We start from the raw sequence: 24137 nt of genomic DNA, 5'->3' as shown, positions 1-24137 counted from the left end.
AGAGCCCGGGGTGGAGAAAGCTCTTAATTACAGCCGACGCTCTGGGGTTGGCCCCATCCACAGCCTCCGCCCCATGCACTGCAGGAAGCCGGGCTGAGACTGAGTCCCCTGGGAACCTTGTCCGGCCACAGAGGCAGGCGGTGATGCCACGACGCAGAAGTGCTTTCCCGGATGAGCCCCAGCCGGGGGCACCGTGAGCCGGGCACCAGAGCGGACCGTAGGGGAGGCCCCGGAGGGTGTGACGCCAGAAACCCCTCTCTAATAACACTGGCCGCTCCTGCTGCTGATTTTATTCCACTTGTAAGTTTGCAGATGTGTTTTCGTTTATAACACGGGGATAATGATTTCAAGTACCGTGAGCTTCATTCATTCATTTCACCAACAGCCGTTGGTCACCGTGGATGAGGCCAGTGTGCTAGGCGTCAATGACTACATATCTGCTGGGACTACAGAGGGGCAGCTGGAAGGACTCAGCCCCTCGGGCGGTGGGTGCTGCCCTGGAGCCCCGGGATCCTGGACAAGCCCGTCCGCCCCTCTGCCCCCAGCACCATCAACGGTGGAACAGGAGGACTTATTTAGGGGGGCGTGGTGAGACTCCAGCGACACAGTGGAGTTAAAGATGCTTCCTAAACATTGTAACTTACGGACAGGCACCCAGGGCCTGGGGCAAACAACAGAGGGCGTCCCGGTTCTGTGCCTGCCCAGCTGGGCCTCCTTGGGGAGCGGCTCCAATGACAGCTACGTCACTGAGAAACCATTAGGAAGCAGAGTGCAAACTCCAATACAGGCTGCAGCACACATTCACTCTGACAATGGATGCAAGCACAGGTCATAAATGTGGTAGGAAAATCAACAAGGCGGACTCAGTCATCCTGTGTGCACCTATGACTACAGGCCGGATATGCCGCTGGAATTCTACCAAAGCTCGCGGCACAGTGGGGATTGGAGGCAGTTGAGGTCCTGAGAAGCAGGACAGGCCAGGTCTACGGGGCTCAGGAGCAGCCGGGCCAAGACAGGCTTCTGTAGCAGCCTCCCCAAAAGAGTGCTGCTGAAGCCCAGGCCTATTCCTGTTCCCATGTCTCCCTCTGCTCTGCTGCCATGCTCGCTCTCAGGGGTCTCCCAGAGCAGAGCCGCCACTGCTCATGGACCCCAGTCTGGGCAGCCTAGGGGCCAGGGCTGCTGCACTCACCCCAGACGCCAGCCCCTCACTTCCTGTGCCCTGACCTGGGACTCAGCTTCCCCTGTGGGGGGCAGCCGGGGAGCCTGCTGGTCCTCAGCGGCCACTGCTCCCTTCAGTAGCCAAGCTGGATGGAAAGCATGGGCTCTGGAAGCAGCAGGACCTCAGTTTATCATCGCCAGCATCTGCGTCAGAGCAGAAGGAGACGGAGGAAGGGGGTGGGGGCAGAGAGGGGGAGGAAGACACCTTAGATGTGGGTCTCACATGTGACGTTAGATTGTCTACTGGCCACATAAAAAATAAAAAGAACGAGGTGAGATTAATTTCATAAATCTACTGTACTGAACCTCCATTTCCCAAATATCATGTAAATATGTAACCAATATAAAAATATCTGTGACATTCTTGACTCTCTTTTTCATACTATATCACAAACCTCGGTGTATATGTGACTCGAGCACTTGGCAGCCTGGACCAGCCCCCGACTGGTCAGTGACCACACACGAGAGCAGCCCAGGTCCAGGGCCGCAGTTTCCCTGCGTGCAGACGTCCAGCTAGGAGCACATGCCAACAGCAAGCACAGAACTAACCGCCAGGTCACTGCCCTCGTTTCCTTTAAACAGTATCTGAGCAGCTCCGCCCACATACCAAGCCCTGTTCCAGGCACTGGGGCACCACAAGGAATAGCCTTTCCCTCCCGGAGCTCGTCTGCTTGAGTGGAAGCCAGACCGGAGGCCGATAAACCCCAGGGTACAAACTCTGTAGTATAATTATCTGCCACTTTCCTGCTGCCCCAAGTAGACAGAAGCTTCGCAAGGACGAGAGTAACATCAAATCCATCACTGCATCCTGGGCAACTGGCATGTCCCCCAGTGGAGGAATCACTCAATGTGCAGTTGTGGAATGAATGAACAAATGAATGAATGAATGCATGAATGAATGCATGGTTGGGTTGTTAAAGACTGAATGAATGGATTAGATTGAATCCAATGACTGCTACATTGCATGCTATTAAATGAATGAACCAGGAGGCTAGAGTAAATGGAATGATTACTACACCAAGAAACCCAAGCTGTTAGTCTAGGATTTTCCACATCATCCATACAAAGTCCCTACTCAAAACACCTTCGATCGGGCTGTGAAGTTACCCACAGGGTCCTACGTGCCCCGGGATTGCTGGTATAGATTGTGTGACATTCCTTGATTCAATCTTGCTACACTCCTTTCAAAATGTTACTATTAGCTATTTGTTTTGTTGTGCTTTGTTTCTAATTGAAGCGATTGTGAGAGGATTTTGTATCATCTGTCACCAGAACAGAGCAGGCTCTTGTCAGCTTACAGCTGTATTTACCAAAAAGGATTCCCTTTAGACGACGGAGCATAACTTAAATCTTACATCTATTTAGGAAGTTGGAGAAGCCTGACTAGAGCAAAGCGAGATTTTGTTCTAATGAGATCCTGGTGGACAGACAGTGGGCTGGGCGGCCTGCATCTGGTTCCCCTTCTGTTGGTTACAGCCCCCCAATTTTCCTGTGCAGATCAAACCCTTTCCTTGAGGGAGTGGGGGTGGTAACTAACCACTCGCCAACCCTGGACAGGGGCCGTGGTTTGGGCCCCAGACAGCCAGCTCATTTCCACTCTGTAGCTCTGTAACTGGTCTGGGAAGAGCCACGGGCTCCCTACTTGTCCCTTTGACTGAATCCAGGCTGCTGAGCCATGGTCTCCTCTCCTGGGCTGAAGACTCACGCAGCTGAGATTCACCGAGAGCTGTCTTGTGTCGGCAGCCACAGTCTGCCCGCCCACAGGTAGAAACATCACCCCAACAGTGCAGACAGAAGCTGGAGACAGGCTGACCCAAGGAAACCCATTTCACTCCTCCTGTCCTGGGGAGGGGCTGGCCTCCCAACGACCCCACCAGGGGTCAGAGCCCCAGGGGCCCGGCACAGCTCTGCCTGCCACAGCTCTGCCTGCCACAGCTCTGCCTGCCACAGCTCTGCCTGCCACAGCTCTGCCTGCCACAGCTCTGCCTGCCACAGCTCTGGGGGGAAGTGGATGTGTCCCCACGGCAGAGATGAAGATGCCTCTCGGAGACATTTCACCAGTCTCCTGGATCTCAGGGTGGGGCGGATGGGATTAGAACCCAGCCTCTGTGAGTTCCTTTCCTCCTCTGCGGCCCTGGAAGCAGGAGGACAGGACACCGCCCTGGTGACAGGACACAGCCCTGGTGACACGCACGTGCTGGCGCAGATGCACCTGGGTTTCTCACATTACAGAACCGGGCCTGGCCACCCCGCCCCTCTCTGCTCAAGGAGCCCCACTGGGACCAGGACCCCGCGGCCGCCCACTCACTCTCACACAGCCGGCGCCGCAGCTTGCCCCGGATCTTGTCGATGGCGTCGAAGTCGGACACGTGGAAGACGTGGGCGGACTTGGGCTCAGACGCGATCTCCTGCAGCTCCTCCTTCAGCGCCTCCCCCACGCCCACCGCGAAGATGCGGATGCCCGCCCGGTGGGCGGCGGCCGCGGCCTCCAGCACCAGGTCCTGGCTGCGGCCGTCGGTCAGGAGGATGGCCACCTGCTTGAAGGCGCGGTCCCCTGGGCGGCCCCCCGCCTGCCGGGAGAAGCTGTGACGGGTGATGTAGCGCAGCGCGTCGCCCGTGTTGGTGTGGCCGCCGTGGTAGGCCAGGGTCCCTGCGGCCGCCTTGACCGCCTCCCTCGAGTGGAAGCGGCCCAGCTCGAAGGCCGTGGTGGGCTGGTCGCTGTAGCGCACGACCCCCACCCGGGTGTGGGCGGGGCCCACCTCGAAGGTGTCCACCAGGTTGGCCACCCACTGCTGGACCTTCTCAAAGTCCTCCTTGCCCACGCTGGACGAGGTGTCCAGCAGGAAGACGAGGTCGTAGTGGACAGTTTTGCAACCTGCAGGGGAGAAAGGAGAAGGTAGGGTCAATGGGATGCGAAAAGGGTGCCCTCCTGGGGGGACCTGGAGGTGTCGTCACTGGGTCAGACTGACCTGCCTCAAACACCCACCCAGTCTGCCTCCCACTTGTCCAGCTGCCTTAAAGCTCCAACCTCAGTTTCCTAACTGTCCCATGATGATGGGTGTCCCCAAAGTGCTGTGAGGTCCAGCGGACAGTATATAATCTTACATGAACGTGACTAACATTCATGGAACACCACTGTGTCAATTTCTTTAAATACCTGGTTACAAAGTGCCTTCATTATTGTTTAAACCTGCTACAAAAAAAAGAAAAAAAAATGCATGCCCATTTCAGCAAAGGCGATCAAAAAGTGTTTGAAATGCTCATATTCCCACCTACACAGAGTTAACCACTGCTAACCACGGTGCACATAATTGATTATTTTCTATTTCCATATAGTTGTTGATGAAAGTGGGACACACAGATGTATAAGGTGTTTTCCCGGCTTTCAGCAATGTGCTGGAAACCCATTTCCAGTGCGATAATGCTGGTTTCCATGGCTACACAGCCCACTGCAAGGATGAACATAATTCATTCAGCCAGTGTTCTCTTGTTGGATATTTAAATAGTGTACTGTATTTCAGTACCAGAAATCACATAAAATATATTGCTTCCATATATTTTAAATACGAACTTACACAATTCTGTAAAACTCTGTAAAATATGCTTACATTTTTGTAACTATAAATTTTCTATCAATTACATGATGTTTTTGATTAAACAAAAAAACGGCACTATTTATTTCTGATCCTCAGAACAAACCAGTGCGGAGAACTTGCTCATCCTAATTTTAGAATTCGATAACATAAAACTATTTTCTAAACCCCAAAGTGCTGCACAAACATACAAGGGAACTATCAAGAAGCCCCAGTCTTGACTCTTCCAGAATCTGGGGCTTGGTCATGCCAATAGCAGCAGCTGACCAGGCCTCTGGCACAAACATTTGGCAAGTGAAAACAAAACACACACACGCGCGTGCAGGAAAAACAAAAAACATTTTGTTATACTATCAGATGGGCAAAAGTCACAAAGACCAAGGTATCTGTTGACCCACCAATTCCAAAATCACCCTAAGTGATTGACCCTAAGAAAGTAATGAGATAAATGGAAGGGAAAAAAGAAAATAAAGAAGGAAGTCGATGGCAGCTCTGCCAAGCAAAATCCTGAAGACAGCATGCTTGATGCCCCATGCGGAACTACTTAAATAAAAATCATCATGTGTTCACACAGGCTGTAAAGGAGTCCTCATCACTGACATGGACACGTTCTTGCACTACATCGTGGGGTGTGAAAAGCTGTGTGTCTGGCTACGTGTGGGATTGTGTGCGCAGGCCTGCGCGAACCTGCAGAAAGAAACTCTGCTGACCTCTGACAGCGGAGGCGCCATGAGTGAATTTACGATTTGGTATTTCTAATTTTATGTTTACAAGCGATGAATTAAGTTCAAAAACAGAAAAACGATGAAGCCATATGCATTCACACACTCACACACACTCACACCGATGCTTCCCTGCCCCACCCTGAGCCAGCACCGTTCGTGAATCTCCCACATCTACTCCTCCCTCTGGATTTTAAAAGCCAAGTCACACTCTGCGTGTTGGGAGCTGAGGTCAATAAAGCCCTGCCTTCCCAGGATGGATCCCTAATAGGATTAGCGCTTTGGGGGGTGTCTGCCCAGGTGTGTGGACTCAGGTCATTCCTGCAGAGGTTTCCTCCTGGACACAAAGGTCATCCTTTTGTCTTTGGGACAATCGTGTCCCAGTCTGTTCAGGACAATGGCTGCGGAGGGCCAGTCCGGGCCCCACCTTCAGGCTGTGACCCCTGAGCAGATTTGTCTTAAGCTGCAGGAAGTTCTAACGGGCCTCACCGGAGGCGCTTGCAGCTCGGGGCACATTTTCGTCCGGAGGCTGCAGAACAGCCTGGATCGTGCGCCTGTGAGAATCAGCGACACGCGAGGAAGGGCCCTCGTCCCGGGGCCAGTGCCCAGGCTTCCGGCCTCAGCTCTGCGCCAGGCAAGGGCCACGCGACGCCGGCAGGTGACCGCTTCTCTCGGGGCGTCTTCCCCTCTGGGATGCGAGGGCGCAGAAGGCGCGGGCCTCTCGGCCTCCCCACTTCCGGACGGGCAGTCCTGTGCCAACGGCCCCGGTGAGGTCTCTCGGGGACACAGGAGCCCGCAGTACAGGAAACCCAGGATGTCCAGCCGTCACTGTCTTTCCAGCTGGCCGGATTTGGGAGGCTCAGGCAAAGTAAAACAGATGAGAAAACTCTGTGACGGCGATAGAGAAACGCAAACCTTCGGGATTTGGGTTTTGTGTTTTGTTTTCGACGCCGCAGGGAAAACCAGCTCGGGCTCTAGATCAGCGCTTCCTGGGTTCTCCCGGCCTCACCTGGAGGTGGTTTCCGGCCTTTCTTTACCTCAGGGCCTCATCTGCAAAATGGGACGGCGTTTTACGCGGGGCGGCGCTTTACGTGCGGGCAGCGCTTTACGACGTCCGGGCGGCGCTTTACGTGCGGGCAGCGCTTTACGACGTCCGGGCGGCGCTTTACGTGCGGGCAGCGCTTTACGACGTCCGGGCGGCGCTTTACGTGCGGGCAGCGCTTTACGACGTCTGGGCGGCGCTTTACGTGCGGGCAGCGCTTTACGACGTCCGGGCGGCGCTTTACGTCCGGTGGTCCAGTGACAGGTACCCTCCCCGCCGCCGGGTGCTGTGAAACCCACGGGCTCATGCTCTGCATCCTCCGTCACTGCTCGGCACCCGCAGTGCTTCTCCCGGGAGGCCTTCCGACAGGTGAGCAGAACCACCGTGTCAGGTGAGGGCCCCCTCCCGCCCTCGGCCTGCCCTTCTCCGGGACACTGCCACGTCCTCCGTCTACGGCGCAGGCTGCCCTGGCCTCCTTCTGGTGGGACCCAGTGTGTCCACTTCCCCTGCAGTGGCCCCAAAGCCTTCAGCACAGCAGGGCCTTCACCCCTGCCTGCTGTCCCCAACCCTCACAGGCACGTGCTAGAGACACACTCACGACTCATTATGTGATAGACTCGAGACAGGCGTTCCGACAGCTCCTTCTATTCTCTCTCACACACACACTCTGAACACTTTCGCACAGTCTCATACACGCTCACACACGGCCTCACACCCATACGCTCTCACATACATGCCTGCATACACACATACTCTCACATATGTGCTTACACGCACTGCTGAAAGTGAACCAGTATCTCAAGATGCTCAACCATAGAGCTGGGAGGACTATGGGGTGGCGCTGGGCCCCTTGTTAACTCTCTAGTCTTGACTTCCTGTTGAACTTTGTGGTAACTTCCGGGGGGGGGGGGATGCGAATGGAAGTGGAAGCCATGTTGGCCTGGGGACTGTTTTCCCACGTGGGCTGTCAGGTGGGACAGTGGCTGAGGAGTGTTCCTGTACACACTCCTTGGTGGCTTCGTTTCTTGTTTACTAAACTGTTTTTTCGGTGGATTTTCTGGAGAGTTATTTCTTTGCCGGTTGACAACACTCACACGTACTCTCACACACATAGTCACACATACTTACACTCACATGAGTCACACTCACACGCTCATATACTCACACAGGTACTCACTCTCACAAACACTCAACACACAGACGCGCACTCACACGTATTGTCTCACACACACACAAACACATGCCCTTGCTGCGTAACTAAGTTTTACACACATTGGCTGGAAGACCGCGGACACCCACACTTGTTGGCTGACCACGCGCGCTGTCTCGCTCTCTGCCTCTGTCACACACACACAGTCACCAGCTCACTCACGGCCACACACCCACGCACGTGCACACTGACTGTTGTGTCTTCAGCCGGGCACAGCCCATGGCATCCCCACCTGCCCTCTGGGCCCGGCAGCTGCTGTGCCCCGTCCACAGCAGCAGCATCCAGAGCAGGCCGGCCGCGGAGTTCCGTCGCAGGCTGGCCATGGCTCTCTTGTGCTTGGGGACGAGCATTTCTTGGCCAGGAAAAGACACCATTCGGTTCTACTGGAGCATTTCCTGTGTGGAGAAAGACACACTTTTAGAGAAGGTCCTCGAGCTGCGACGTTGCCAAGAAGCAACCTCCAGGCCACCAGTGGGAGCAATTCCGCCAGACCCAGGCTCGGCTTGTCTCCATCCCTGAGACCCGCCCCGTCTCACAGCCGACAGTGTGACCTTGTGAAGAGCACCGCCCGTGGGACCTCCCCCTTCACTGATCCCATCTGTCCCCCGTCCATCTATGGGCAAATGTGTCCCGAGGACTTGCCAGTCCCCATTACTGACTACCTAAGGCTACACCTGTGGCACCAGCACCCCTGTTTTGGTCATATTTTCTACTTTTGGACATTAAGTAGGTTGTTTTATTGGTTTCAGATGTTATAAGAGGACATCTTTGTGCCTGTCTTTACCCACACTTACTTATTTTCTTAGGGAGGCTTGTAGGAAAATACTTAGGGGGTCATATGAGTTGTGAAAGGGTCCTGATATGAACTGTCAAACTGCTTTACAAAAAAGTCGTCTGGCTTCCACTGCCTCCAGCAGTGTGAATGGGGTACCCTCTCACTGCATGCCTGGCAGCAGCCAGTATCACCAATCCCTCAAACTTTGCCAACTCAATAGGAGAGACAGTGTTTTTTGCTTCCTATGCATGTCTTTGATCCATGAGGTTTACTAGCTAAGTGTATTTTCCCTTGAGTGTATTTTATTTTCAGGTGGATGTCTATTTAAAAAGTACTTATCATTATCAGTGCCAAGATCCAGGAAATGGAAGAGTTCATAGATTTCACCATTGATTTATTCATTTAACAGATATTTACCAGTGGCTCCCCTGTGCCAGATGCTGAGAGCAGACAGATGAATGACACCAAATCCACCCTCGAGAGCACTCATTGACACCTAGGAGACAGCCAAGACTTGGCCACAGCAAGGTAGGATAAAATGAGCGCAGGTAGAGAGAAGCACAGGTGGGGGCACGGGGATGGGGGTCAGTGAGGGAGGGCGTCACATGACCACTTCAGGAGAAGGTCAGGCTTCTTGGTCTACCACCGGCCAAGCCAAGTTTGGAAGGCATTCCTTCGTTCATGGCCCCTTTTACCATCTTCAAAGCCAGCAGTGGCGGATCAGGTCTTTCTTAGGTTGCCATCTCTCTGATTCTCACTTGTAAGGACCCTCGGGATTACGTTGAGCCCACCCCGATACCCCAGGCTAATCTCCATCTTTTAAAGTTGGTTGGTTAGCAACCTCAAGTCCAGCTGCAAACTTAATTCTCCCTTGCCATGTAACAACATTCATAAGAGAGCATCTTTTATGTTTATTTTTGTGATGACAAATATGTCACATAAATTTTGACATTTTAACCAATTTAAGTGTGCAGTTCAGTGGCGTTAATTAGATTTACACATTGTGCAATCACCACCATTTCCAGAACTTTTTCTCCACCCGAACTGAAACTCTGTAACCATTAAGCAATAACATGAGATAACCTTCCATTAATTTTTTCAACAACGAATTCTAGTTTTCAGTGTATGTCATATGCCTGCTTGATTTAATTTATTCCTAAGTATTTTACGCTATTTTTGATGCCATTGTAAAGAATTATTTTCTCAATTTCCCTTTTTGATTATGTGCTGTTGATGTGCAGAAATGCAACAGATTTTTTTTTTAAAGATTTTATTGGGGAAGGGGAACAGGACTTTATTGGGGGAACAGTGTATACTTCCAGGACTTTTTTTTCCAAGTCAAGTTGTTGTCCTTTCAGTGTTAGTTGTGGAGGGCGCAGCTCAGCTCCAGGTCCAGGTGCCGTTGCTAGTTGCAGGGGGCGCAGCCCATCATCCCTTGCGGGACTCGAGGAATCTAACTGGCAACCTTGTGGTTGAGAGCCTGTGCTCCAACCAACTGAGCCATCTGGGAGCAGCTCAGCTCAAGGTGCCATGTTCAATCTTAGTTGCAGGGGGCGGGGCCCACCATCCCTTGTGGGACTCTAAGAATTGAACTGACAACGTTGTGGTTGAGAGCCCACTGGCCCATGTGGGAATCGACTGGCAGCCTTCAGAGTTAGGAGCATGGAGCTCTAACCGCCTGAGCCACTGGGTCGGCCCTGCAACAGATTTTTGAGAATTGATTTTGTATCCTGAAACTTTGCTGACTTTGTTTATTACTTAGAGTACTTTGTGTGGATTCTTTACGGTTTTCTACATATAGGATCATGTCATCTGCAAAGAGAGATAATTTCACTTCTTCCTTTCCGAGGTGGATGCCTTTACTTCTTTTTCTTGCCTAATTGCTCTGGCTAGGAGTTCTTCTCCACAATCTCTTGGTGGTATGTGAGTCTTTTTATACATTGTAGTGTTTGATTTATAATACTTTGTTGAGGATTTTTGCATTTATGTTCATGAGAGATATTGGTTTGTCCTTTTTCTTAGAATGTCTTTATTTGGTATGGGAATTAGGTTAATGCTGGCTTCATAGAATGAGTTAGGAAATGTTCCCTGAGCCTCTATATTCTGGGGAAAATTGTAAAGAAAAGAATGGCCTTCGACCCAGGAATAAGCAGAGCGATCATAATAAATGCCCGCTGAGTGTGGCAGGCCTGGTATGGAGTCTTTATGTTCTTTGTCAGTACGAGTGCGGATTTCATCTCCATAATATGAGGGTGATCTCTATTCTACCAGGAGCGGGGGGGGGGCAGGGGGGCATGCAGTGAGAGTTACACAAAATCATTTCTACAAAGCGTGCAGCACAGATCCTGGCACAGACGAGATGTATGTGCAGTCACTGTGAGACTTTTGGCAGCCCATTTCCTAACCCCCTCCAGCCCATCTCATGTTGCAGCCCCTGCAAACATGGGTACCATGACTCCATCTCTCTCTTACCAGGCCCTGAGCTCTTTCTGGGGCTTGGCTGCCCAGCTGGCATGACGTAGGCCACACCCTGTCCCTAGGAGGCAGAGATGTGCCATTAGTCTCCAAAAGTCCAGCAATTAATTTACCGAGCTGAGTTTCTTCCATAAGCCAGCCTATCACCATGGTAACCAGCATTCACCATTCAGGGACCCAGAGGTGGGGGGAAGAAAGACACTGAGCAGAAAGCAATTTAGAGCGAGAAAATGAGATTTGGCACACTGCTAGGGCAGCCCGGGCAGAGTGCGAGCTCTGTGATTCAGAGTCTGGCCACTGCCCACTGTGGGAGGGAGCTGGGTAGAATGAGGTGCTGTGATGAGTTGCTGGGGTGACAGGTGACGCTCAGGGTAGGAATCTGGCCCAGACATAAAAGCACAGCCTGGCTGTGTCCAGGCCACCGAGCCAGGGCCTTCACCCCCAGGCCCAGCTCCGAGCCTCTGTACATGTCCCCTGAGCTGTTTGTGATGCAAAATGCACTTGCTGTCGCAGAGGGGAAGAGGAAGCTGGATGGCTTCTGTCTCTACAGGGCTGCCCGGCAAGAGCTGGAGGCCTGAGGCCTGGATTCAAAACTCAGCTCTGTGTGACCTGGAGCAAGTCCCCTTCAGTCCCCCAACGCTGAGTACCTTCTGTGTGCCAGCCACTGTCGAGGGAGTGACTTCTCCTGGGGCAGTCAGCATAATGAGGGAGCTTCTCAATCAGAATCCTGTGTTCAGATTCCACGTCTGCCTCTGACTAGCTGTGCAAACCAGGGGAAGTCACTTAACCTCATGACCTCAGTCCTTTCATTATGCAGAGGGGGTAATAACCGCTATGTCACAGGCATCGGGAGCAGTCAATGAGTCAATACATGTAAAAAGCTGAGAGCAAATGCCTAACCAGCGCGCGCTTAAAACATTCTGTTTTTGTCATTCCCCAGTCCTTTGCTTCTTCACCTATCAAATGAAAACAACAACCCCTACTTCATAGATCTGTGGACGAGATTCATAAGGCAATGGTCACGATACTCCCACAAAAAGTAGGATGTTGACCATTACCGTCATAGTCCATGTAAAGGGGAGACTTGTCAGTTTGAGCTGTTGTGAGAACTCAGCTGTTGGCTGCTTAGGGGTCCTGGGAACTTCAGTGTTTTACTCTCTAGTTCAGCCATGCCCCAAATGCATGGTAAGCACCTGCTAAGTGCCAGGCACACAGCATAGGACACTTTGTCCCAGGAGCTGGATACCTGATGGTGGACACAGACAGGCAAGTGGATGCTTGCGTTTTCATGTGGTCACTGCTCTGACAGACGGAGGGACGAGTGCCTGACTCAGGCCTGGGAGCTCAGGGAGGCTTCGTGGAGGAGAGATTCCTGAGTTGGCCTGGAAAGATGGCTGGGGAGTAGCAGGAGGATGAGGGCTGCCTTCACCCGGAAGAGCCTGCTTCCCTTCCAGTATCATTCCTGGCATGAGCAGGAAGCACAGTGTTTTGGAGGTGGGGATGGAAGGAATGCTGAAAGTTAAGGCTGGAGCAGAAGGTAGGAATTTGTTTAGAGGAAGGCATTCAAGTTTAAGGAAAGAGTGTTTAAACAGGCAGGCTAGGGACTTGTGCGGTGGACCCTGAGGAAGGGATCAGACTTTGCTCCCGGTACCAAAGGATGTACCTATGCGTCTACTGCTGTGATCTAGGAAACCCTATTGAGAAGGATGGATGGAACAGAGGGACCAATGGAGAGGTTAGTGCAACCTCCAAAAGGAGATGCCAATGACCTTTCCTAGGACAGCAGCAGGCCACATGGTCCAGCTGAAGTTTCCATGACACCAGAGGACTGGCAGGGAGTGGAAGGACAGAGGGAGGAGAAGGCTGGAAGGAAGCCCAGAATTCCAGTTCGAGCATCTGGAAGCCAGTCACTGATGGGAGCGGAGATGATAAGTTTGGGCTGAACATACTGCATGAGCTGGAGGCACCTGGAAGACAGCCAGGTGGAGACATTACAAAAAGGTAGACATTGGAGTCTCAGGCTCAGAAGAGACCTGGGACTGGAGACACTCCTGGAAAAGCTCAGAGGGAGGGGAAGCCAGCACCCCGGGGTGTGAGGTTGGGAGAAGGAAAGGGAGAGCTCCAGCCTCTGGGAGTCTCTGGTCCTGGCGCTGAGCAAGAACGCCCACCCAGCCTCACGTCCTCTCCACGCCGACGTTCCAAGACCTACATGCAGTCAGCTTAAGCCCTCGGTGCCAGAACGCAGGGTGCATTTCATGGAAGGAGATGGAAATAGAGTGAGAAACATGTTTTCCTGACCTCCTTCTTCACGCTATGGAATTCAAAAGTCTTTCCTATGGGATATTTTTTCCTTAAGAAGAGGCCAGATGTCAGTTGTGTTTCTTTCCCAGTTGCTAAAAGTTGTGACTGAAGTTTAAGTCATGTCTGTCTATTCTTGAAACAATGAAGATTTCTTAAACTCGCCAAGGACTTGCAAGGCACGTCCTTATCCTAAAGCGTCGCCCACTTCCTCACGATCCTGCGCTCTCCGGACTCGTAATTAACTAATTCAGTGAATAATGACTGAGTCTGGGACTAGATGCCAGGCGTTGTTTACTTTCTAGGGAGAGAAGAGAAAAACTAAACAAGGACACAAATACATAACAGTATGGTTTCCAAGAGGAGTCATCGATTTGAAAACAACAGGGTCATGTGAGAGAAGGTGACTTGGGTGAGACAGTTTTTACGCTCTGTAAAGTCTCCTCTGAGTTGGGGACATTGGAACTGAGCTCTGAAGAATGGGAAGGAGCCACCTGAGGGGGCGGGTGAAGAGTGAAAGGCCTCTGTGAGTTCTTGATTCCTGTAACCAGCAGCCTGGGAAGTGGCCTCCAGCCCTCAGACTCGCCCGTACCTCGCTGTCCGCACGACCTCACCAGAACCAAATGAGGCTTCTAAAGCACAAATAGGGTCTTTAGACTCGTGGAGGAATCCTGCAGTGACCCGTCCCGGCCTTCAGATAGAGCCCAGTGCTCCCCCATCACAGACCTGCCTGGACTGGCCCGTACCCACCTCTCGCCTCACCTTTGGCACCCGATTGCTTGTCGGCTTGGCCTGATGTGAACACAGAGAATAGAATGGGCGAGTCGGAAGAGCAGGGGCAAGCAGCCTGCACTCCCATGATTCCATGTGGCAAGGGTGCGCGCGTTTCCCATGAGTCAAATGACCACCACAGGAGGAAGCTAGGCTTGGGTTAGTGGGTGGGTACCCAGCCAAGAGAGCTGTGTGTACATGAGGGAGACTCCGGCTGTGAGAAGCCACAAAGGGGAGCTAAGTTTGGAGATGCTGAAGGCTCCTCGCCATGACCTTGAGGGCATCACTTGAGTATCTTAGCCGAGTGTTGCCCAAAGGCCAGAGGCACCCAGGACTTTTGTGTTGCATGAGGCAAACATGTCCCCACCCTGTTTTATTTTTTAGTTTTGTGTTTTTGCTTTAGGGGCCAAAGTAAATATTTAACTTAGAATGAAAAAAAGCAATGACAAAAAATTACAAATTTTAAGAAGCTGACAAATACCAGAAACATCAGAAAATCCAGAAAAATATTTTTCATTAACTGCCTGACTGCTGCTATATTTTCCCTACATTTTTAGCTTTATACTTTAAGATTCCCTCTTCATTTGACAGCAGTGTTGTAATACACTGTCTCTGATAAGAATGAATAGCTGTTCCTATTTTGTAAACATAAGCCAATTTGAGTTGGGGTTCTTTCATTGCAAACCCCAAAGCAGGCCCAGCACATAGGGGGCCAACTCGTGTCTGGGGCTCACCCAGCCTCTTCCACAGGGCATCTCTGGTTCCTTAAACTCCGTCCTCAGTCTATATCTTGTCTTTTCTTTCTCTCCTTTCATCTTTGATTGACAGCTCAGTTTAAATAGGCTTTCCCAGAATTACCCTGTTCAACCTCCCTGTCCAAGGGCCGACTTCCAGATCCTTCCAGATACCCCACCCCTGCAACCTTCCTGGGCCGATGGCTGACAGTACAGACAGGAGGACACCTCCCTTCCCCCAGCCCCACCAGCAGCATAAGAAAACGCTAATCGCTCTTTATTGTTCTATTGGTCTGTTCACACGTCTTAGAGCTGTCATAGCCCCCTGCTTATTTCTTTCACATTTTCAGTACTGAATTTTTCCTGACTTGTTTTCTTCTTTCTTTTCTTTTCTTCCCCTCCCAAATACACTGTCTCAGTTCGTATCACAAGAGACTGTCTCAGGTTACAGGGTCCTGAGGACACAGGAAGATATTTCTGTTTAATTTATTTGGGGCAGCGTCTGGTCTGATGAAGCAATGCACATAAATAGTGTTGCAGCACCCACACTGGTTTTGGAGGTGCTGTCCCAGCAGGCTCCCCTTTTTCTGGGGGAGAATGATGAGAAGCCCCAATCAGTGTCTCCCCATGAGATGCGAGACAGTATGGTGGACGGCACAGCCACAGGCCGTGGGGCCAGACAGACGGTGCTTTGGTTCCCGGCTCCCTCCCCTCACTAGCTGTGGGAGCCCAGCTCGGGTCTCCCTCTAAGCTTCAGTTGCCTCCTCTGTCAGAAAGGGAGCATTAACCTCCCTCAGCAGGTGACTGGATGGGTGAGGGTCCCTAGCACAGTGCCTGGTTGCCAGTCAAAAATACAAAAGGCTACCAGTAAGTCAAAGACGCTGTTATCACCAGAGAACCTTTCCAGCATGCCTTTCATACAGACCGTGCTTGTGCACCAGCGCACAGACCTCTGTCTGAGGGCACACGCTCCACACAGCGTCGGGCAGCTTCCCTCCTGAGGCTCCTACACCTGGACCAGGTTGCACACTCCCCGTTCCACTGTGAGTGCAAAGGGCCTGCTCACCTGAGCATAGCTGTCCTCGGGGGTGACAGGTCTGTGCGTGTCATTCCCCAGCCTTCTGTTCAAGGCCTCGCTCCGTCTGATCCCAACCTCCTTTTCCAGCTCCATGTCCTCCCCACCTCAGAACCTTCTCCAACCTCAGAGATGTGGCTGTCTTCCTCCAACAGCCCAGCATTTCCTGTTCCTAACTCTTGGGCATGGCCTCTGCTGTTACCTCTGAGATGATGTGCGGGGCAGACTCCTAGTCACACTTCAAAACCCAGTCCATATGCCTTCCCTCTGTGAGGCCTTCCCAGATTTCCCGGGCAGGGAGTGTGTCACTGTCTTCTTTAGGTCCCCGCAGACTCCTGGTTTGTACCACCCCACAAGTGGCATTAAAATGCACCTACTTGTTGATCTGTCTTTTCCACTGAGCTCCTAAGACTGAGGGATTGTCTCTGGTCTCTCTTCCTCGGCGCCCGGAATAGATCCAAGTATCAGTGTAACAGGGCAATGAATCAACAGGTTGAGGGTCTGAACTATACTTAACTCTATATTTAACTTAAATAGTAAGAGGGAGTTCTCTTATTTTTTCCAAAAAAAAAGTTTTTTTCAAATAATCTTGAAACTTCCTGTGAACAGAGCAGGCATGTGGGTTGGCATAGGAGTTGGCCTAGTCACCAAGGGAGTTTCTTTTCTTCCAAGAAATCACTTCAGGCGTGGCTCTGCAGGCGTGAGCACAGAGGGCAGAGGGCAGGGACTCACCAGGAAGGGAGGCTCTGCAGGAGAATCAATTCGCAAATGTGTCCAACGCAGGGACCACAGAGGCTTGTGCACCTTCACAGTGGGAGGCTCTCTGGCTGGTTTTCTGTGGGAACCTGTGGCTCTGGCGTCACTGTGCTGGGACTCCAGGAACAAAGCTGAGGGGAGGGGCTCGGAATGTCTCCCCTTCCAGGGGCTTATGGGCGGGAGCTCTGCTTGTTACCTCTGTGCTTTGCTAGCTAGGTTTGGCAAAGTCTTTTCAAATACAGTCTGCGCATTTCTTGGTGGGAGAATTCAGCAAGAGAATGTCAGCCTGTTGAAGGGTTTTGTGTCAGCAAAGGGCCGCCTCCGTCCCATCCTCTTTCCTTCCCACCTGAAAAACCCTCTAGGCATGGCTGATCAAAACTCGGCCTTGTTAATTAATTCTCTAACTCGCTCACTTATCCATTCATGCATTTGCTTTCTCGTTCATTGTTTCATGAATCTGCTCACTCGCCTGTCCGTCTGCGCAGTCATGCATTTCTGCACTCCCTCCCTCTCACACGACTCACTAACGCACCCACTCACCCACACAAATGTCTACTCACGCCACGAACACTTTACCTCAGCTCCCCCTTTCCAAGGCCTGTGCCAGAGTTTGGAGGTGAGACAAACAAGGAAAAGTGTCTGCCTCTAGGACTGTACATGGTAGGGGACAGTCCAAAGGAGGGACACTTTAAAAACAGAGTGGTGAGTTCTCCTCTTCCCCCCAAGACGCAGCTTCATGGCGGCCATGTTGTACTTGCCCTCATTCCCTAAGCACACCTGACACAGCAGGTGTTCAGTGTGTTAAATGAATGGCTGGATGACCCCTGTAGGAAGAGCTATCATGAAATGAGAACCAAGAGGCAAGGGATTATAGAAATGTATATTTATGTATCTGCTATACATCTCCCAAGTCACTCTAGGGAGGGGAGATCAAGTGGGCTGCGGCCCTTTCTTTCCCAGTGTAAGGACAGGCTCGTGTGGCTGGAAGGGGATGCCGGGCCCTGGAACCTTTAGAGGTACTGGAGCATTGACCTACCAGGAGCCGAGTGCCACACCTGCTCACTGACCAGTGGTTCTGGGGGCCCAGGCTGACGCTCCCCGTGTTTTCTGAGCTGAAGGGCCCAGCACAGAGATGCGCTGAAAGGTGCTGGAAACCACACAGCCAGAAACAGAAGGGCCGGATTCAGACCCAAGCCAGACTTACACCCAGCAATACCGCCCAACCCAGGAATCCAGGCCCCCTGTGCTCAGTGGGGCCGCGACAACGCCCAAGGTACCAGAGCCACCTGGTCATCAGACAGAGCCCTCCCTGAGCGGGAGCTGATGACGGAGAAGAACGAGCATCCGTCAGGCGTGCCTGTGTGGGAGGCGCTGTGCTGGGCCTGGGAAATACCAGGAGGACGTTTCCAGTTTGGGTATTTCATTCACTTATCTCATCATGATTTAAATTCAGTGGTAATTTCATCCATCCAATATCTATGTGCCAGGCACCTGATTATCACCATTTTGAAATTACTGTGTTCCACAAAGATTTGTTGCGTTCCTACCATGCCCAGCATTGTATAGACACTGGTCGTGTACAGATAAGTAGTGCAAGGCCCATGGATTCGAGGGACTCATTGCCTAGTGGCACAAACAGACAAGCCCATAGTGGATTCCAGCCGTGGGTGACGTGGAGCTGTCAGCAGCACGGGTTGCTGGGGGCAGAGCAGGTCAAAAACTGAAGAGGCAGGGAAAGTCCCATGCTGACTTGCCCATAGCAACTAGGGAGCAGGGGAAGAAAGTGGGGTCACCGTTAGGTGTTTCTCCAGAGGCCTGGAAGCACCCCATCCAGGGCCTCATTCTGTCCATCAGTTTTGCTGGACAAATGGGGACCATCACACCGCTGCCCAGGGGACTCGCGGCGAGCATTAGACCAGGCGAAGCAAAATACTTACAATCCAGAGTACTTCCTGTGAGCCAGATACTGTGCTAGAGAAAGATGTTTTTCTATTCGTTGTTATTCCCCAGTTGTTCAGATGATGGATTTGGATTGATGTGTATGTTTGGATACAAAGTTCTGAAAGGATATTTGCTGGAATGCTACCATTGGCTAAGCTGGCGCAATGAGAACGCAGGACGGTTGCCGAGATGGGCGCACATGGAACGATACGGTTTTCTTTTATAATTTAAAACATTTGAATGGTAAATATTTTTAAAAAGGAAAAGATATTCCAAATGGCATATTTGCCTTTTTGCATGAATTCCATACACTCACCTTAGACACTTAGGGCAGTCTGGGATTTTGGTTAAAGGCACAGCCTTTGCGTTAAGGCATGGGTTTGAATCCCAGTTCTGCCACTTCTGGTTGTGGGACTAAAAGTCTGTAAGGCTCAGTTTGTCCATCTGTACAAGGGGTCATAGCACACAGCTAGTTCACAGGAGTAATGCTGTATGTGAGAAGGTCTGGCACACAGCCTGGCACCCGCTGGCACTCAACCTCAGGCTCAGGGCACATTTCTTTTGTTTTCACAGAGCTCAAACGATGTCATAGCAAAGGGATTTGATTTAATTTATTCTAAATAGTCCCAAAAAGGTGAAATAAGGACTGACAGGGAAGTGGCAGAGAGAGAGCTGTCATCTCAGTAAAAGGAAGACTTTTTAAGCAGAGAGTCAGCAGTGCACCAGAGGCCGCCCTGGGAGGTGGCGATTCCTCTGTCACTGGACGTGGGCCAGGACGAGGTGGGCAGGTGCCGGGGAGCCATGTAATTCAGTCATCGGATAAGGAGATTGGACTTGCTGGCGCTGAGATTAGTTTGCTCTTTCTGGTCCTTATGGAATCAAGAGCAGCCTGTCGCAGCTGCTCAGCCACCTGACAGCCAAGGCCAGCTCCAGGGGGCCTGGGTCTCCAGTGTTTACTTAAAGGAAAGGCTTCCCCTTAGAGATGCTTTCAACCAAAAGATGGTGTGCATTCCTATTTGTTCAAAATTTTCTTATGAACCAAACCTAAAAAACTTAAAATGATACTCGCATCTCTGTCAGAACATAGCCACAGTAAACTAGAAGTAGTGAGTTTCCGGTAACTGGGAGTGTGCAAGCTAAGGGAGTGGACAGTCGGAGGGAGCTTAACCATCAGATGGGGTTTGTCACAAAAGGATTGTGACATCTTCACAGCCACAGCGGACTGGCAGGCCCACCTCCACACATTCCGTGGGTATCTGCCAAGACTTCCTCTGTTTGTGCCATGATGTTCCCGGCCTTTAGCCTCTCCTGAGAACCATTAAAGTGCCCATGGGCTTTGACCCAGAAATCCTGTTCCTTGGCCGTAATCTGAGGGGAGGGACATCATTGCAAAGAGGCAGAAGTCACGTGCACAAACATGCCCACTGCAGTAGCCGGCGGGGATGGCTGCCAGGCCGTGGCTCATTTACGGAAGGGATTGTAAGAAGCACGGCGAAATGGTCCTTAGGCAATCCACAAAGAAAACGGTCGCTCTGGGTGAGGAAGGATAGTGTCATATCATCCCTTCATTTGACTTTGCATCCACATGGTCATCTACTCACTGACTCACTGGATTCAGCAAACACTGTGCTGGCCCCAGGCACAAATGCTCAGGAGAGGTTAGCCCGGCCCCCAACACACTCGCAATGAGGAGTCCTCAGTGAGGAGGTCAGAGGGTCAACCACCCTTTGTCCTGTTAACTAATGAGACCTGCGTTTGAGACCCACTTGTCTCCAAATACAAAGCAGGCAAGTCACTCACGCTCTCCTGGACTCTGTCTTCTCATCTGTAAAATGGGGAATTGCACTTTCCCATTTTTACCAGATCTTGATCTTCCTCGATTTTGTAGTTATATTTGTTGGACCACCTGGCATGTCTTCAGTTCTTGAGTAGGGGATTGGCTGAAAAAGCCTCAGGGACCCTTCCCACCCTAAAACATGTGGGTTTTTCTCATTTCCTGCTTCTCCTTGGCAGGCCTGCATCAATAATGATGCCCCCTTTCGAGGGGGAAGTTTTCCCAACGTGGGGAAAAAGGCCTTTGTTAACAGGAAAATGGGTTTTGATCCCTCAGGTGTGACTTTGAATCTTCCCTCCTTGTATTCCCTCTACCTGTCCTCAGGTATGTCATTCAAACGCTCTGATCTTTCCTTCCTTGTTTATAAAACCGAGACATGTATAGTTCATGGCCCCGGCCCAGATATGGAGGAGACACTACACAACCTATGTCAGCCTCTGTTGTCATCACCAGCAGCCCCGAAGGAAGAGAAGGAGGCAGGAGAGAACTAGCAGAATTTGAAGGCTGGAAAGGTAGCACTGAGGCAGTGCAGGATCTCCAGCTGAGAAAAGGCCTTACATCTCCACCTGGTGCAGGCAGTCAAGGTTCCGCTCAGCCCCCACCAGCCCTGTGAGGTGCCGTCCCACCTCTGGCCACTATTCACTGGAACTGGGCTGGAATCAGGGCTCAGGGAAACTTCCCCGGCCAGTCCTCCCACCTCCACCCTTTGGGGACCAGGAGAACAGACCAGCTGCCTCTTCTGCATGGCCGCCCTCCAGATGCCCGTGGCCACGCGTCTTCTTTCTGCCACACCAGAGGCTCTTTCTTATGGTAGCAGTTATCTTTCCATGTGGGCCACGGCTTCTGTTCCCAGGACATCCTGGTTTCTCTGCCCTGGAAGTCTTTCCACTTATCTGCAGCCCTCTTACGGTGGAATCAGAGGGACAGAGATAACCGGGATCCTGTCAGAGCCACCAACTCCCGTGTCTGGGGAGACCCTGCAGGTCGTCCCGACGACCCTGGATGACCAGAGGGCACATACCTGGCTAAAGTGGGTGGCTACTCTGACAGCCTTACAGGGAATGCAGCCAAAAGTTGTCCCATCTTCTCATTTTTCACGAGAAGCCAGAGAGTACAATTTGTACAGGAAATGTCCTGCACGTTTTCTGTTGGCAAGTCATTAAAACAAATTTCAAACCACCTATGGAGCATTACAACTGTCTGGGGGCTGGATCAGCCTATGGGCCACACACTTAACCATTTTGTGGGTGTGAAAAAACTTTTGAGAATCTGATGAAACTTTGAAGAAGCCCGAGAAAAACCAGTTACAAACAAATTTCAGCTCCAAACATTTTAAAGCGCTCGCAGATCCCCTGGAGCCATTCCTGGATCCCCACTGAAGGGGACCCTCCTGTCCTCTGCCTCTTGCCTTCCATGAGGGGCCCAACAACAGGGTGACAATTTCCCAGAGTCACATAGTAGGCCCCCGAGCCACAGAGCGACGGAAATCTAGGATGGGGTGGGGTGCTTCCTCCCACAGAAACGCCGCTGCCGCGCCCTCCCCAGGTCTGTGAAGCAGAAGCAGACAGAGATATGCCACATGCCGACCACTTTCCAGGCACTCACGGGGTTCCCTTATGTTGTCCCTTCTGTCACCTCCACTTGGCAGCCGAGGAAACTGAGGTTCACTGGACACAGTCCCCTAGCTCAGGGCACCCAGATACAGCACAGAGTCAGGAGCAGAAGGCAAGACCGGCATCAAAGCTCCATCCTCCATGCACCTACTGGCCAGCCTGCCCCACTCAGCGCCTCTCAGCGGCCTCCAACAGCGCAGCAGCCCTGCGGCTTAGCCCTGCTGGGAACAACTCTGGGACTAAACTGGAATAATCCAAAGACGCAGCCCAAAGCTGGGTGTTTCTGACAGGCAGAGCCTGGCTTTGTAGGACTGCCAGGCAGACATCGTCAGTGAGACAGACAAATTGGCGGCTGGCATGAGGTTCTGGAAGATGACAGGTGAGGGACTGAAGCTCTGGGCAGGGGCACCCAGCAAGGGCGTCCTTCAGGGGATGCTGATAGGGGTGTGCCCGTCATCTCCTCACCTCTGAGTCTCAGCTTGAGTGAGGAGTGGTGAGGACACGTTTTCCAATAACATACTAATTCTAGTTACACTTTATAACCTGGGCGTGATCTCCGCCGCTACAGAGCATGATATGCAGAAGAAAGGACAGCAGCATGTCCCTGGACTAAAGAAAATTGGGAGGGGGATACATCGGTCAGATGGGAAAGAGATCTAAGTTTACACCCAAAGGGCGGAGTTCCTTTTGACAATAAACGCAGAACTGAAGAGGGTATTCTTCCCCCCTCCACTGGTTTTGCTTATTTGCTTTTTGGTTTTGTTTTTTTCCACCATCTTTCTGGCTTTTACTCCAAATGTCTTACTGGAAAGTTGGAAGAGCTGGGGATATCTGAACAACTTTAAAAGCAGCACTCAGAAATGGGCCCCGCAGCTGACACCCCGCACTGCCCCTGCCTCCTGCCTCCTGGGCTGCTCAGGAGGTAGGTTCTCATAGAATCAGACAGGTAGGTTCTCACAGACCCTCAGCTGGGAACTGTGGCCACTCCTTGAGGAGCTCAGCGTGTTCAGGCGAAGGAAATGTCTGAGTTTGCAGAGGGCACGCTCCAGGCCGGCTCTCATGCACCCAGGACTGTCCCCTCACGTCACGGAAGACGGTGGAAGCCTGAAGCCCCTTGACCTCCAGCAGCCCCAGCAGAGAAGAGAGCTGGCCTTACCTGGAAGGGGAGATGCCAGCTGGGGTTCCAATCCGCTTGAAGCTGAGTCCTGGAGAAGATGCCAGCCCCAGGCAGCCCCCTCCTGGGGGTCACCTGCCAGCAGCTCCACCCACCCTCCCCCCAACTCTAGCAAGTTCAGTCTCTAAACAAGACTTGTAATAAGTCTGGGGGCTTTGCCCAGGCCAGGGGTCCCAAGAGAGAGCTAGTTTTAAAACAAATAAATATAGTAAAATGTAACGCTTGGAAGTTAGAGAATAAAAGAAAGTGTGGGAGAAACAGAAAAATAGGGAAAGGGGGGACACTTCCTGGGGAGAAACGCAGCAGCAGCAGCAGCTGGGCCAGCTGCCGCCCTAGAACAAAGCTGCTCAGTCCCCCCAGGGCCAAAGTGGTCAGAGCGGTGGGATCCCCAGACTGAGTGCAGGGGGAGGAGCCAGGCGGTGGGCGGGCCGGGAGGAGGGTCGGTCGGGGCGGGGCAGGTGGAGAGCCACGGGAGACTGAGATCGGTCCCCTCAGGGCGGGAGGAGGCCGGAAGAAAGGGGGACAGGAGCTGGGAAGGGACCTGAGGGGGCAGGGACTGCGCTGGGTTCCAGGCAGCAAAGAGGCGTCCCTAGGAAGCCCAGGACTGGGGCTGACAACTCTGCCCAATTATAGATTTCACTGGATATTTTGGTCCTTTTACAGCCCAGTCTGAAATAGCCCCTACTAGACAGCAGCTGCGGGCAAGTTTGGCAAGTTCAGAAGGGATCAGTGTGTGGGGGGGCTTTGCCCTTTGTCCTGCATCGAGTCCCACTCCTGTCTCAGCACCTACCTGCCTCTTCTACCCACGGCCAAGTTTACTGGCTCGCACTGTACAAAGGGGAGGGGTGGATTGATCTCTTTATCTTCAGATGTGAACTGTGAAGGCTCAGAGAGAGCCCTGGTCAC

The 24137-nt window shown here is 52.0% G+C and overlaps 1 protein-coding gene across 1 annotated transcript in view; it reads right to left on the bottom strand.

The window, feature by feature from the left end:
- Positions 1-23623, bottom strand: part of COL22A1 (collagen type XXII alpha 1 chain) — a 201139-nt gene extending 177516 nt beyond the window's left edge. Inside the window, exons 1-3 of the mRNA XM_074316437.2 lie at positions 23214-23623; positions 8018-8180; positions 3527-4093 (exon numbers count right to left, since the gene is read on the bottom strand). Coding sequence (XP_074172538.2) covers positions 3527-4093; positions 8018-8159 — 709 coding nt within the window. The 5' untranslated portion in view covers positions 8160-8180; positions 23214-23623. The remainder of the gene's footprint in view (positions 1-3526; positions 4094-8017; positions 8181-23213) is intronic.
- Between the last annotated feature and the right edge of the window lie 514 nt (positions 23624-24137).

This window comes from Rhinolophus sinicus, chromosome 6 (genome assembly GCF_057876585.1).
Source record: "Rhinolophus sinicus isolate RSI-liver-muscle chromosome 6, RSI-T2T, whole genome shotgun sequence".
Taxonomy (NCBI): Eukaryota; Metazoa; Chordata; class Mammalia; order Chiroptera; family Rhinolophidae; genus Rhinolophus; species Rhinolophus sinicus.
Note: the sequence above shows the minus strand (reverse complement) of the source record. Positions and strands in the feature narration are given on the sequence as shown.